At 41.2% G+C, this 16557-nt stretch overlaps 1 protein-coding gene across 2 annotated transcripts in view; it reads left to right on the plus strand.

The window, feature by feature from the left end:
* Positions 1 to 16557, plus strand: part of FAM120A (family with sequence similarity 120A) — a 115961-nt gene that overhangs the window by 46877 nt on the left and 52527 nt on the right. For both annotated transcript variants that reach the window (XM_059888995.1, NM_001098905.1), the window contains 1 exon segment: positions 16373 to 16470. In XM_059888995.1, the coding sequence (XP_059744978.1) occupies positions 16373 to 16470 (98 nt within the window).

The raw sequence follows: 16557 nt of genomic DNA on the forward strand, positions 1-16557 counted from the left end.
ACTCTAATCCCTTCCTGAAGGAAAATAGGTGGGAGAAGGATAGAGACAGGATAGATTGACTTAACATTTGGCATTGACCTGAGCTGATAACAGTTTGGAAGATGTTCTGAAGAGGAAGATGAATTTTAAATTAGGTTTAAATTTGAGCTTCTTAAAAATATTTACTGTTCTATAAAGTGCTTTCGTGTTCTTATTAAATCATCAAAGGACATTATGGGGTAAGTATTTTATAAAAGAAGTTAATACTCTTAGAATTCTCTTTCACTTTCACTCAGTGGTTTATGGAGAACAGTGGTGTGATTGGTAAAGAACTAGGGATATTTAGAGTGATGTTTTCAAGCAGGTTAATGTAGGTGATAACCACCTACAACATCCTTCTATAAAGCATTTCCTATTGCTTCTGACTATTGCAGTGATCTTAATCGTACAGCAAGGGACTTAACAAAGCACAGGCACAGATAGTTTGGGACAGTGTAGAGTTCAGTATATGACCATATACTGAAATTGAGAGAGGGTGAGGCAAGATTGGGAAGCAAGGTTTATTTCAAGTAGAACCAGCAGAAACAGATAAATGTAAAAATCACTTTTTTTTTTTTTCCTGATAAGTATAAAGAAGCAAAAGTATCTGAAATAATACTCACTGATTTTTGTCTATATGTGCTGCTGCTGTTGTTGTTTAGTCACCGACTCTTTGCATACCAGGCCTCCCTGTTCTTCACCGTCTCCTGAAGTTTACCTAAGTTCATGTCCATTGCATCGATGATGCCATCCAGCTGTCTCATCTTCTGATGCCTTCTCTTCCTTCTGCCCTCAATCTTTCCCAGCATCAGGAACTTTTCCAGTGAGTCGACTGTTTGTATCAGGTGACCAGAATCCTGGAGCTTCAGCTTCAGCATCAGTCCTTCCAATGAGTTTTCAGGGTTGATTTCCCTTAAGATTAACTGGTTTGATCTCTTTGCTGTCCAGGGGACTCTCAGGAGTCTTCTCCAGCACCACAGTTTGAAGGCATCAATTCTCTGGTGCTCTGCCTTCTTTATGGTCCAGCTCTCACAATCGTACATGACCGATGGAAAAACCATAACCTTGACTATGTATGAACTATGTCGGCAAAGTGATGTCCTTACTTTCAACACACTGTCTAAGGTTTGTCATAGCTTTCCTGCCAAGAAGCAGTCTTCTGGTTTCATGGCTGCAGTCACCATCTGCAGTGATTTTACAGTCCACAAAAAGGAAATCTGTCACTACTTTCACCTTTTACCCTTCTGTTTGCCATGAAGTAATGGGGCCAGGATCTTAGTTTTTGAAATATTTAGTTTTAAGCCGGCTTTTTCACTCTTCTCCTTCTTCCTCACAAGAGAGTCTTTAGTTCCAATTCGTTTTCTGTTGTTGGAGTGGTATCATCCGCATATCTAAGGTTATTGGTGCTTCTCCTGCCTATCTAGATTCCAGCTTCTAACTCATACAGCCCGGCATTTCTCATGATGTGCTCAGGTTAAATAAATAGAGTGACAGCAGACAGCCCTGTTGTACTCCTTTCTCAATCATGAACCAATCAATTTGTTCCATACAGAATTTTAACTTGCTTCTTGACCCACATACAGATTTCTCATGAGACAGGTAAGATGGTCTGGTATTCCCATCTCTTTAAGAGTTTTCCACAGTTTGTTATGAGCTACACAGTCAAAGGCTTTAGGTAGATGCTTTTCTGGTATTCCCTTGCTTTTTTCTGTGATACAGCAGATGTTGATAATTTGATCTCTGGTTCCTCTGCCTTTTCTAAACCCAGCTTGGACTTCTGAAAGTTCATTGTTCGTGTAATGCTAAAGCCTAGGATGCAAGATTTTAAGCATGACCTCACTAGCATGGGACTTCCCTGGTGGCTAGCTGGTAAAGAATCCACCTGCAATGTGGGAGACTTGAGTTCAGTCCCTGGGTTAGAAAGATCCCCTGGAGAAGGGAAAGGCTACCCACTCCAGAATTTCATGAACTGTTCATGGGGTTGCAAAGAATCAAACAGGACTGAGTGACTTGCTCTTTCACTTTACTAGCATGGGAGATGAGTGCGATTGTCCGATGGTTTGAACATTAGTACTACGCTTCTTGGGAATTGGGATGAAGATTGACCTTTTCCAGTTCTGTGGTCACTGCTGGTCTTCCAGATTTGCTGACATATTGAGTGCAACACGTTGATAGCATCATCCTTTAGGGTGTTGAATAGCTCTACTGGAATTCCATCACATCCATCAGCTTTATTGACAGCAGTGCTTCCCAAGACCCCCTTAACTTCACACTCCAGAATGTCTGGCTGTGGGTGACAGACCACACCATCATAGTTATCCAGTTCATTAAGATCTTTTTTTGTACAGTTCTTCCATGTATTCCTTTCATCTCTTGATCTCTTCAGCATCTACTAGGTCTCTACCATTTCTGTCCTTTATTGTGCCCATCTTTGGGCGAAATATTCCTTTGATATTTCCAGTTTTCCTGAAGAGATTTCTCATCTTTTCCCTTCTGTTATTTTCCTCTATTTTTATGCACTGTTCATTGAAGAAGGCCTTCTTGTCTCTCCTTACTATTCTTTGAAACTCTGCGTTTAGTTGGATGTAACTTTCCCTTTCTCCCTTCTGTCTTCAGCTATTTGTAAAGCCTCGGCAGAAGGCAAAAACCATTTTGCCTTCCTGCTTTTCTTTTTCTTTGCAGGGACCCACTAAATGGAGAGTGATGACTGAAATGGAAATCAGAAGCCTAGAAGAGTTGGGGAAATGCTTTCTTGAGTTAGGGAAATATTTTCTTGGCATCCCACATGAGCACCTAAGACATATCTTCCACAAAAAATATTCCTAAAAGCAGTAGGTTGATCGTAAGTGGTCTTTTCAAATCATAGTTCGTTATGTTATTCTACAAGAAAACACATTGAGAATTTCGAACAACCAATAGCGGAACATAACTTTCTTGTTCATTAGAACCTGTCTCTATTTAATCATTTTAGAAACTAGAATATGTGTAGAGTTTTGGGAAAAAATGTTACAGAATCACTGTAGAAGCTCAGGAGTATGACTACTGAGAATAAAAATGGGGAGAGTTGATTCTACCCTGAGTTCTTAATCTGGCTAGAATTTTAGGTTCTAGCACAGAATAGTTTTCAGAATCTTAATTGGCTTCAGGATTCTGTATTTTCAAAAGAAAAACCTTCCTGGCCAGATCCATGTGGACTGTCATTGGGAGGTGACTGCTGTGTCTTCCATGCTTTTCCTTCTGAGTCTAGTTAGTTTTCTGCAGGATTGAGGAAAAAAACCTCAGACCTCCATACCGTTATTGGATAGTGTGGAATTTATAGAAGGAAGTGCACATGCTCCCTGTCCCATTGCTGGGAGGCCTCGTCTGCATAGTGTATCGTCCCTTTCTTTTTCCAGTCCATACTGTATTTATACTATGGACTCCCAGAAATTATATATTATAGATTATGGATATATACAATAATGGATATATATAATACCCATCTGTATTTATTATATATATTTATGAATTATATCTACCAGGTAGATTTTTAAAGTAAGTTACAGGTGAGATTAATATTAATTTTAAATCATTTACTGTATCAGAAACACTGTGTTGGGAATTGGGGATCTAGAGATGAGTATATTTTTTCTCTTTCCATCATTGTATTTAACGCCCACCATCGCCAGAGAACCCTCAGTCTACATGTAAGCACAAATAACATATGTCAAAATTGAGTTGTCAGTAGTATTTGGCTCCCTGATTGAACAAGTAGTTCTTAAACCTTAGCTGTGCTCCAGAACCATTGGCAGAATTTAAGAATAACAAATAACACAGAGATATTAGAAGCCACCTCAGGTACGTGCATATGGATTCTGTAGGCATCAGCCAATCCTTGTCTATTTGTTAAAAGCCATGCAAATGACACAGAGGCCCGCTGCGTCAGCAAAAGTGTGCAGTGTGTCCTCATGGCCTTCCTAGTGAAAAACAGATGAGCTGCCACTGCACACTACTAGAGTAGCCACAGTCCACACACTGTCACCACCAAATGCTGGTGAGGACGTGGGACACAGAAATCCTCACTCCTTGCTGGTAGGAATACAATACGAAGGTACAGCCACTCTGAAGACATGGTTGCAGTTTCTTACAAACCTGAACATACTCTTACCATAAGATCCAGTAATCCTGCTGCGTGGATTTTACCCAAAGGAGTTGAATACTGATGTTCACACAGAAACCTGCACGTGAATGTTTATAGCAGCTTTATTCATAGTTGCCAAGACATGGAAGTAATTAGGATATCTTTAACTAGGTGAATGGATAAGTAAATTGCCACATCCAGACAATGGACTGTTACCTAGTGCTGAAAAGAGATTGGCTACTTAGCCACGAAAAGACATGGAAAAACCTTAAATATACATTGAAAGAAGCTAATCTGAAAGGCTATATACTGTTTGATTCCAACTGTGACGTTCTGGGAAAGACAAAGCTATGGACACAGTAAGATAGTCAGGGGTTCCAGGGTTGGAGGATGAGAGAGGAGTGGATAGGCAAAGCGTGGAGCTTTTAGAGCAGTGAAAATGTAATGCTGGGTTTATGTCATTGTACATTTGTCCAGACTTACAGAATGCACACCACAAACAGGAAATCCTAATGTAAACTATAGAATTTAGTTAATAGTAATGTATCCAAGCCAGGCTTCAACAGTACATGAACCGTGAACTTCCAGATGTTCAAGCTGGATTTAGAAAAGGCAGAGGAACCAAAGATCAAATTGCCAACATCCGTTGGATCATCGAAAAAGCTCAAGAGTTCCAGAAAAACATCTATTTCTGCTTTATTGACTATGCCAAAGCCTTTGACTGTGTGGATCACAACAAACTGGAAAATTCTTCAAGAATTAGGAAGACCATACCACCTGACCTGCCTCTTAAGAAGTCTGTATGCAGGGCAGGAAGCAACAGTTAGAACTGGACATGGAACAACAGACTGGTTCCAAATAGGAAAAGGAGTATGTCAAGGCTATATATTGTCACCCTGCTTATTTAACTTATATGCAGAGTACATCATGAGAAACGCTGGGCTGAATGAAGCACAAGCTGGAATCAGGATGGCCAGGAGAAATATCAATAACCTCAGATATGCAGATGACACCACCCTTATGGCAGAAAAGCAAAGAAGAACTAAAGAGCCTCTTGGTGAAAGTGAAAAGAGGAGAATGAAAAAGTTGGCTTAAAGCTCAACATTCAGAAAACGAAGATCATTGCATCTGGTCCCATCACTTCATGGCAGATAGATGGGGAAACAGTGGCAGGCTTTATTTTCTTGGGCTCCGAAATCACTGCAGATGGTGACTGAAGCCATGAAATTAAAAGACGCTTACTCTTTGGAAGAAAAGTTATGACCAACCTAGACAGCATATTAAAAAGCAAAACCAATACAATATTGTAAAGTAATTAGCCTCCAATTAAAATAAATAAATTTATATTTAAAAAAAGGCACATTAAGGAGAATTTAAGTTCAACAGTTAAAAAATAAATAAGTAAATAAAAAGCAGAGACATTACTTTGCCAACAAAGGTCTGTCTAATCAAGGCTATGGTTTTCCCAGTAGTCATGTATGGATGTGAGAGTTGGACTATAAAGAAAGCTGAGCGCCCAAGAGTTGATGCTTTTGAACTGTTGGTGTTGGAGAAGACAAGAGTCTCAAGAAGACAAGTCTCTCAGAGAGTCCCTTGGACAGCAGGGAGATCCAACCAGTCCGTCCTAAAGGAAATCAGTCCTGAATATTCATTGGAAGGACTGATGCTGAAGCTGAAACTCCAATACTTTGGCCACCTGATATGAAGAGCTGACTCACTGGAAAAGACCCTGATGCTGGGAAAGATTGAAGGTGAGAGGAGAAGGGGACGACAGAGGATGACATGGTTGGATGGCATCACTGACTCAATGGACATGAGTTTGGGTAAACTCCAGAAGCTGGTGATGGACAGGGAGGCTTGGTGTGCTGCATCAATATTGGATCATGAGTTGTAACAAATGTACCATAGTAATGCAAGGTGTGTACTTTCTGCTTTGTTTTCTATAAAGTATAATTCCTCAAAAAATAGTCTATTAATTTTTTAAAAAAGAGTAGATGAGCTCCTTGATATGTTGACTTCCTACCAGGCACTGTTCTGAGTGTTGAACAAGGTAGTAGACAGGACATATGTCATTGTTGCCCTTTTAGATGGCTGAGAGGAGGAGTCATACAGGAATATAACAAGACAGTCAAGGAATACCAACCTGGTTAAAACAATACTTGATTTAACCAGTGTTTGGTTCTGTTCAATTAAATTAATGTTGAGGTGAGGTTTGCGTGTAAAGTAGGAATTTAGCAAAATTACAATAGAGAGGGAGAATATATACAGAGGAGACAGAATGTGTAAAGGTTCTGAGGTGGAGGCCAGGATGTAGAAGAAACAATGTAGTTGGAACACAGGAAAGCAAGGGGAGGAGCAGTGGTGGTGCTTGTCGGGCAGGAGTGCAGTGGCCATGTAGGACCTTAGACTTGAGACTTACTCTTTGGACCATGAAAACTCATTGAAGGCTTTTTTACCATAAAAACTTAAAATTATTTTGAAACTATCATACGCACAATATATTTGTACAGTAAATAAAACAGACATCAGTGGAGTATTACTAGTATCAGAGTCCTATCCTTGTCTCTCCCTGGACACATTCCCCTGTACTCCAGCACTGTGAATTTTGTATTAATGGTCTCTTTGCTTTTCTTTATTGTGTCTGTGCCCTGAGTACTAATTAGAGCCATGGAAATGGGTGGGATTCCTTGGGGAAGTTTTTTGTGGAGGGTACTCTGTAGGGAGGTCTTGAGATAGTGTGCCTCAGGTCAGGGACAGGGGGTGGAGCTGGGGACACAGGGAGAGCAGTGCAACAGCCAGAGGAGCTGCGGCAAGAACAGTTGTCAGAAGAGGGGAGGAGGAGGTACCTGTGGCACTCAGAGCTCCCAGACCCTGTGCAGGTACATGTGGCTGCCTGGTTCTCAGCAAGGTGTGAGGGATCCTAGGAAAAACAGTGTTTTAGCTTTGCACCTTCTTCTATACTGTAAAATATGGAAGAGGGTAGGGTAGGTGGCCAGCACCAGTCCCCCAAATCTACCTGAATTGTTTCCATAAAGGACTTGAAATGGGAGGGAGGTTTGAACATACTTAAACTTTTAGGTGGATGATGAAATCTGAGAGGGGGGCTGTGAAGGGAGATGGAAGTTGGGAGGGGATTGTGGCCCTGGGTCCCTTGGAGCACAGATGTGGGCGTCTGGTGGAGACCAAGGGATCCATCAGGGCAGCAGTGCATGTGCAAATAATAGAGAATTGTGCAAAGAGAACCATATTGAAATAGGAGCTGTCACCACTAGAGCAAAGAACACATTCTATAGTGTCCCCAAAGAAAGGACCTCTGGCTATAGAAACTTTGTAGGTGCTGGTAGAGAGGCCCCATGGGCATCTTATCTGGACAGGCTTGCCCAGGTCAGGGGCCTGCACCAGCCTGTGTCCTGACATGCCCTCAAGGTTGGCCACATTCTTCCAGACTGGGCCAGAATATCCTGACTTACAAAATGCTGAATGGCAAACTTCAGTTCCAACCACTGGTAACCCATCTACAGAAGAACATAAATGCCTCCTGTCTTAACAGGAATAACTAGACACTGTAGTTGGTGCTCCTGGACCCCAGCTCTTGGGACTGGGGCTCAGAAAGGTGCAAGTTCAGTGTAAGGGAAAAATAAGAACCATTCAGTGGGCTGTCATTCTGGACCATGACTTTGCCGGAAGGCATCACTTTCTGATGCCTTGAAAAGGTGGCTTCCTGTGGATGCACAGTCTGCACGGTGCTCAGCAAACTGTTCTGTTGTTTGTTGCCGGGCTTTCTAGGTTGTGTTAACAATCTTTTTGAAAATATAGCTCTACCTCCCCGACAACGTGCACTCTCAGCATGGGAGGGAATGGTCAGGAGATGTCCCCCCTGAACATGAAGACAGTCTGTGAAGAAAGATATGGTGCCTGCTGGGCTTCCTTGGCTGATGAGAAGAGTCTCTTAGGTCTTCAGGTCTCAGGGTCACCCGTTCAGGTCCACTGCAGGACACAGTAGCTGTACAGAGTGCATAGTGTGACCTGACCAGAATAGAGGGTGATGGCATTGCTCCTGTGGCTCTGTTGAGCTCCTCAGCTGCCACTGCCACTGCATGCCAGGTAACATTGCCCTCAGGACCTCATCCACCTGCTGCCATTGCCCATGCACCCAGGCTCACTAGGCAGGGCCTCCTGCTGCAAGCGCTGGCTATAGCCAGGCCACAGGATCCATATAAGGCAATTTGCCTTGTTCCCACCAACAGTGTACCTTTGGGACTTGGTTGTGACTTCACAAAGGTTTGCTTTCGTAGTAGGTTTTTTTTTTCCTGCCTTAGTATTTTTAAAGCTTGTCTAATGTTTCACAGTAGGGATGTGCTGTATGTAATATACTTAACCATGTCATGTGGTCATATTCTAGAATATTAAGGGTTTTTTTTTTTTTAACTGTTACAGTGATCATTAAAAAAATTCTTTTTATTGTCACCAAGTATTTGACATTATACTGTTGCTATACTTCAATAATAAGCTCCTGAAATTTGGCATTCTTTACAAAGTTATATAATATTCATTCTTTAAAACTTTGTTTACTAAACACACTTTTTCCAGTATTTTTGCTTAAATTTTCTTACCATGGAAAGCTTTAAATGTAACTAAAAAATACAGAGGATAGTATAGTATCATGAGCATTAGGGTACCCACTAATCAGGTGGAACAGATGTCTTCAAAGAAATACATTAGGCTTTTCTAAAAGTTATGTCTGTCCCCCTCTTAAGCTTTTTATATTTCTTTACCTCATATATGGAATAATAAATCATAGTGTTTTGATTGTTAATTAAATGCTCTATTGTATCTGCCATTCTGTATTTGCCCTTCTTTTTTTTGAGATGTGTGCATGCTCATCTTTCTCAATTTGTATCTTGTTAAAGCTAATGCAAATGGCATTGATGTCAAGCCCCCAGGGGTCTGACAGACTAGATGCTGCCAGAGAGACAGCTAACATGCTATCATGTTAAATAGAAAGTCCATTCATTCTTTTTCCTCCTTTCTCGTTAATTCTCATGCAGGTCATGGGAGTCTCTCAGTTCATTCCTGTGACCTTTCATTCAGTTCTTAGTGAGTTTATTTCAGTTGATGTGGTATGAAGTGCTATAGGCTGGCTGATCTTGTGGTTTATTGAGAGGTCATTAAAAAAAAAAAAACCCTGAAAATCAGTCATTTTGGAAGAACTGAAAATATGTCTCCTTTTAGTTGTTGTCTGGTTTAAAAGACTGCACAGGTGTCTTCCTGAGGTGGACACAGCTTGTCATTAGGTCTGTGGATAGCTTCTCAGTATTCAGTGACAGAAGGGGGCGGCCAGTGCAGTTTATCAGTGACTTCCGAATAAAGGCCTTGAGACTTTTCTTTGAGGTTGTGCTTTTTAGAATTCACAGATGGACAGAAACTGCTTTGTCTTGATTTACCATAAACTGTGTAGGTGGCTAGATGAGATTTTGCTGTTTAGTGCCTATGATTCAAACCTGATTAAGTGAACCCAGGAATTTAATAGATTTGAGTAAAATTTGGGATAAACTTGTCACTGCTCTGTAAGACTGAGGTAACACATGAATTTGAATCATGCTGTATCCTTTGAGGTCCATGCACATACTATTTAAACTTAGGGACAGAAGAAATTTGGATAGCCAGGAATTCTGTATAAGCACCAGGCTACCTCCCGACCATGGAATATTGTTACAGCAGTTAAGCACTCAAAGCAGTGTCGTCACTGATGAACTGCTCTCGTTCTCAGAAAGATCTTTATATTTATGTTGACCTGAAATGTGCTTCCCCAGGTTGTTTTTCATTGCTTATAATTCTTTCAGGTACCTATTTCTTTATTCATGATCTTACTTTTCTTGGCCCCATACTTAATCTTCCACTGTGGGGGCTTCTCTCCTGAACGGTGACCTCTGACTTTAACTGTGTGGTCTTGCCAGCTGATGCTCTAGGCTGGCATCAGCTGCCCCAGCTCTGAGCTCTTGGGAGTTGGTACTGAGTGGAAACTAAGTTCAGTCTTCTAAAAGCCCGGGATGATTTCTGTCTCCCCCTTCCCAAAAAGCCCCATGACTCCCTTGGCTGAGCCCTCAAGCCTGGTCTTCAATCCAGCCAGAACTACCAGGCTTCATAGGCCATACCAGTGTCTTATTGGTTCCCACTGTCCCTTTCCCGAACTTGCCTTCAGAAGTCATTCATTTGGGAGTGGTGTTAGTTGCTCAGTCATGTTTGACTCTTTGTGACCCCATGGACTGTAGCCCATCAGACTCCTCTTGTCCATGGGATTCTCCAGGTAAAACTCCTGGAATTTAATAGATTTGAGTAAAATTTGGGATAAACTTGTCACTGCTCTGTAAGACTCGGGTAACAAGTGAATTTAAATCATGATGTATCCTTTGAGGTCCATGCACATGTTGTTTAAACTCAGGGACAGAAGAAATTTGTTATCATTTCCTTCTCCAGGGGATCTTCCCAAACCACAGGGATTGAACCCAGGTCTCTTGCATTGCAGGTGGATTTTTACTGTCTGAGCCACCAGGGAAGCCCAAGGATGAAAACAAATTATGTAAAATTCTCCTGCGTGTAACTTTGTGCCTTAACTTCTGTAGAATGTTGGTATTGAATAAATGTGTCAAAATGGTTACCATAGTTTGAAAATTTCACATTGTTTTTTACAGGCACTGAAAGCTAGTTGGTGGTAGGGAATATACTGATTTATTTCATCTTTAATTTTTCAAAGCTATGTTTTTTGTGTATCACTTGAAAATCATGTATCAGCACCCATCTCAAATATTTTTAGAATATTACTTTGTTGCTGTTGTTTATTTAATGTAACATCGTCACAGTAACATGCCTAGTAATAGATGAATAAATCTTACTTTAATCTAGAGAAAAACTGGTTAGCTTCATACAGGCACAGTGAGTAATTCAAGAGAGTGGATACTACACAACGTATCCTATGTATGAGAGTTCTAAGCTAACTCAGAATGATTGAAAGGGCTGTAATGCATGCTTTCTTTCTCTTATTCTCAAGTATTTAATATTTACTTTTTTTTTTTTTACAATATTGTATTGGTTTTGCCATACATCAACATGAATCCGCCATGGGTGTACATGTGTTCCCAATCCTGAACCCCCTTCCCACCTCCCTCCCCATAGCATCCCTCTAGGTCATCCCAGTGCACCAGCCCCAAGCATCCTGTATCCTGCATCAAACCTGGACTGGCAGTTCATTTCTTATATGATATTATACATGTTTCAATGCCATTCTCCCAAATCATCCCCCCCTCCCTCTCCCACAGAGTCCAAAAGACTGTTCTGTACATCTGTGTCTCTTTTGCTGTCTCGCATTCAGGGTTATCGTTACCATCTTTCTAAATTCCATATATATGCATTAGTATACTGTATTGATATTTACATTTTTTTTAATTAAAATATTTTTCATGTAGTAATTGAACACTTTTTTCTCCTTTCATCTGTCTGCATTCTGCATACTTGAACAAAAGTCTACCTCTTTTAGTAAGTATTTGTGAAAGGAGGAGAATGAGAACTGGTGATGTTAATCTCTGCTCTGTGCACTGGTGTCAATTTTGAGAAAGACGCCTTGTCACACAGAAGACAGACAATGATTCTGCTTAGCTGCATGAGGGCATTGAGAACAAGAACTGATTTACACGAAGGCATGCAATACGCAGAGGCAGGCCCTTGCGTATCAGGCATTTCTGCAGCCATCAGAGAAATGTAGACAAATTAATTCACTTAATAGACTAGGTTATGACAGAAGAGTAACTAGTTCTGTGGGTTCTCCAAAGTTTGTTTTAGGTCAGTGATTGAAATATGACTTTAGAAAATATTCTCTCCTTGGGAATCTTTGCTTTTAAGTTATAATTGTGTATGTTTATATTGGAGGGTTTCTTTCTCTCTTTCATTTTTTTTAGGGAAGGTGTGTGCTTTCAGGAAGTTTGTAGCATATGATGGTCAAAAATAGAGTGAAACATAAGTGTTCATCTTCACTTGTAAAATGCTGCATAATTGAAGGGTCCAGTCTCCCATTCTTATTACTTGGAAGTTAAGTATGGCAGGTCAGCTATAAGGGATTGTAAACTAGACTTTTTACAGTGGTTTAACTTATAGTATTAGAGCTTGAGTGAATTTCCTAATACTCTCACCCAAAATCTGGCTAAAATTCATGATCACCAGTTAAGGGACTTTAACAGTTAGAGCATCATGTATCTCATACATGGAGGTTTGTTAACTTGTGGACTTAACTGTTTGATCATGAGTGTCTCCTTGTGTGTGCGAGTGCACGAAAATGTGCATGTATGTGTGGTGAATGTATGTGTTCATGTGAGTGTGTGAGGTGAACATTTGCCTGTATGTGAGCATGTGGACATGTGTGTAGATGGGCCAACAGGCCCATATGCGCATGTACCAATGTCACAATTCCCAGCTGTTTGTCCTGCAGCTGTCTCTGTTCAGCAAAAGGTGGAAGCTGGGCCACCGTTTCTGTCCGTGCGAGCTGGGATCAGAGAATTGTGGCATTTCCAACTTGAGCTCCAGGAACTAGGAGATGGGATCTTCCAACAGATCATGACTTCTGAGGCTCCTGACTCTCTAGGGTAGTAAGAAGTGAGCAATGGCCCAGGCCTCAGTGCTCCCAGTGTTCTTTCAGTGAACGAGAGGGTGCATTTGGGGCATGTTATTATTTGGGGGGGGCGGGCGGGTGGCTATCACATGTACATTACCAGATGGTCAGTACTGAAATCAGATTGATTATATTGTTTGCAGCCAAAGATGGACAAACTCTATACAGTCAAAAACAAGACCTGGAGCTGACTGTGGCTCAGATCATCAGCTCTTTTTTTTGCAAAATTCAGCCTTAGATTGAAGAAAGTAGGGAAGAACCACTAGGCCATTCAGGTATGACCTAAAACAGATCCCTTATGATTATACAGTGTAAATGACAAATAGATTCAAAGGATTAGATCTGATAGACAGTGTGCCTGAAAAACTATGGATGGAGGTTAACATTGTACAGGAGGAGTGACCAAAACCATCCCAAAGAAAAAGGAAGGCAAAGGGAGAAAGGGAAAGATATACCCAACTGAATGCAGAGTTCCAGAGAATAGCATGGAGAGATAAGAAAGCCTTCTTCAGTGAACAATACAAAGAAATAGAGGGAAACAATAGAATGGGAAAAGACTAGAGATTTCTACAAGAAAATTAGAGATACCAAGGGAAAATTTCATGCAAAGATAGGCACAATAAAGGGCAGAAACTACAAGGACCTAACCGAAGGAGATGAGATGAAAAAGGATGGAAGGAATACATAGAACTGTATTTAAAAGGTCCTAATGACCCAGATAGCAGTGATGGTGTGGTCACTACTCTAGAGCCAGACATCCTGGAGTGTGAAGTCAAGTGGGCTTAGGAAGCATTACTACAAACAAAGCTAGTAGAGGTGATGGATTTCCAGTTGACCTATTTCAAATCCTAAAAGATGATGCTGGTAAACTGCTGCACTCAATATGCCAGCAAATTTGGAAAACTCAGCAGTGGCCACAGTACTAGAAAAGGTCAGTTTTCATTCCAATCCCAAAGTGGCAATGCCAAAGAATGCTCAAACTACTGTACAATTGTGCTCATTTCACATGCTAGCAAGGTAATGCTCAGAATCCTTTAAGCTAGGCTTCAGCAGTATGTGAACTGAGAACTTCCATACGTGTAAGGGGGATTTAGAAAAGGCAGAAGAACCAGGGATCAAATTGCTAACATCCATTGTATCATAGAAAAAGCTAGAGGATTCTAGAAAAACATCTACTTCTGCTTCATTGATTATGCCAAAACCTTTGCCTGTGTGGATCACAACAAAATGTGGAAAACTCTTAGAGAGATGGGAATACCAGACCACCTTACCTGTCTCCTGGGAAACCTGAATGCACGTAAAGAAGCAACAGTTAGAACTTTACCTGGAACAATGGATTGGTTCAAAATTGGGAAAGGAGTACATGGAGGCATTTATTGTCACCCTGCTTATTTGACTTCTATACAGAGTACATCATGTGAAATGCCAGGCTGGATGAATCACAAGGTGGAATCAGGATCATTGGGAGAAATATCAACAATCTCAGATATGCAGGTGATACCACTTTAATGGCAGAAAGCGAAGAGGAACTCAAGAACCTCTTGATGAAGATGAAAGAAGAGAGGGAAAAAAGCTAGCTTAAAACTCTGCATTCAAAAAACTAAGATCATGGCATCTGGTCCCATCACGTCATGGCAAATAGATGGGGAAAAAATGGAAACAGTGACAGATTTTATTTTCTTGGGCTCCAAAATCACTGCGGATGGTGACTGCAGCCGTGAAATTAAAAGACACTTGCTCCTCGGAAGGAAAACTATGACAAACCTAGACAGCTTATTAAAGAGGAGAGACATTACTTTACCAACAAAGATCTGTCTAGTCAAAGCTATGGTTTTTCCAGTAGTCATGTATGGATGTGAGAGTTGGACCATGAGGAAGGCTAGGTGCCCAAAATTGATGCTTTTGAACTGTGGTGCTGGAGAAGACTCTCAAGAGTCCCTTGGACAGCAAGGAAATCAAACCAGTAAATCCTAAAGGAAATTAACCCTGAATATTCATTGAAAGGACTCATGCTGAAGCTGAAGCTCCAATATTTTGGTCACCTGATGTGAAGAGCCAACTCATTGGAAAAGACCCTGATGCTGGGAAAGACTGAGGGCAGGAGGAGAAGGGGGTGGCAGAGGATGAGATGGTTGGATGGCATCACTGACTCAATGGACATGAGTTTGGGCAAACTCCAGAAGATAGTGAAGGACAGGGAAGCCTGTGTGCTGTAGTTCATGGGGTCATAAAGAGTCAGACGTGACTTAGCCACTGCACAGCAAGTTATTTTTTTAATAAATTAAATGTGTGTTTATTTTTCTTGACAAATTGTGATTTGTGGGTGGGTTGTTTTTCACCTGGTGTCACTTGGATTTTGAGGTAAGAAAAGCACTCTTCCTTTGCCAAGTGGCATTTGCGTTGTGGTAACTCTAGAGTTGGTCTTGTTCTGTTTGTAAATGAAACCTAATGAGATCGTGTGGCCGTGGGGGTTTCAGTAGTGTCTATCATGTGTTCTCTCAGGGTGTGTTTTCTGTGTCTAATGCAGTCTGAGTCCTGATGCCACCCTCGGGTCTTGTAGTATCCGTGCTTTCCCTCATAGGCTATCTTGTCAGGCACCCCACTAAACCCTGAGGAGTCTCCTCATTTTTATCCCATCAGTAAACCATGATATATTGAAGTGTATTCAGCACAAGGGCCACACTAATCCCCTGTCACTGCACGCTCAGGCCATTGGCCTGCCGGCCTTGCTCATGCTGGCCCCTCCTCTCCTCAGATCTGCCAGGAGACCGAATGTTGTGGACCTGAGGTTTTCTGGACCTTGGACTGCGTTGATTGCTTTATGTCATGTCTTTAAGCTGATAGGGGACCCAATCCTGCCTAATGCTGTGTTTGAGGCTAGTTCTCTACATGTTTTCCATTCTGTGCTTCAATTTTTTAAGTTAGAATGAGGATAATGAAGAATAAACACCAGGTTTATAAAGTCATCTAAGGAAGCACAAAATCCCAAGTTACTGACTCTGCACTGCCTGTGTAATGCATGTGTAACTTGATCATGGTTTCCTTAACAATGAAAAAAAAACAATAACAGGAATATATATAGCAACTACCACATTTCACTTTTTATACTTAAAAGTGTGCTAGTGGCTTAAAACTTAATTTTAGTTTAAATTGAAGAATTCTATTGCCTCACATACGGTAGGGGAAGTGCTGTGTCCTTTTATTCCTTTTGAACCTAGAGTACTACAGGGCTTCCAGCTTTGTCAGCAATGAGCAGAGAATGAGAACATCTGTTAGGTTACAGACAGAGACAAACCAGGCATTCAAGGAAATGAACCTAAACAGAAACAGTCAGATAGTAATTGAAAATTCTTGAAAGTTAGAAATCTAGCTCTAGTGTATGAAATTGATCATCATAAGATTAAATATTTTTTAATATTAAGCATGAATTTCTAAAGGTTTCCGGGAAGCGGGGCCAGTGACGTGCTTGCACCTGGAGGTGTAAGTCAGATGGCAATGTGTGTTAGCTGTGCTGTGTCTTGGGGAATGTCCTGCTCACAGTTGTTTATTGTTTTCTTTCCGTATTGATGAAACAGCCAGACCAAATCCATTTGGAATGCCTGGGATAGTGCCACCGTATGTCCCCCCCCAGATGCTCAACATTCCACAGACCTCTCTGCAAGCAAAGCCTGTGGTAAGGCCTTTCCTGTCCATCTGCAGCTGGTCTGCTCAGCCTTGGCGTGGGGGACAGCTGCCTTGAAAGCTACATATGAATCAAATC

Source organism: Bos taurus, chromosome 8, assembly GCF_002263795.3.
Source record: "Bos taurus isolate L1 Dominette 01449 registration number 42190680 breed Hereford chromosome 8, ARS-UCD2.0, whole genome shotgun sequence".
Taxonomy (NCBI): Eukaryota; Metazoa; Chordata; class Mammalia; order Artiodactyla; family Bovidae; genus Bos; species Bos taurus.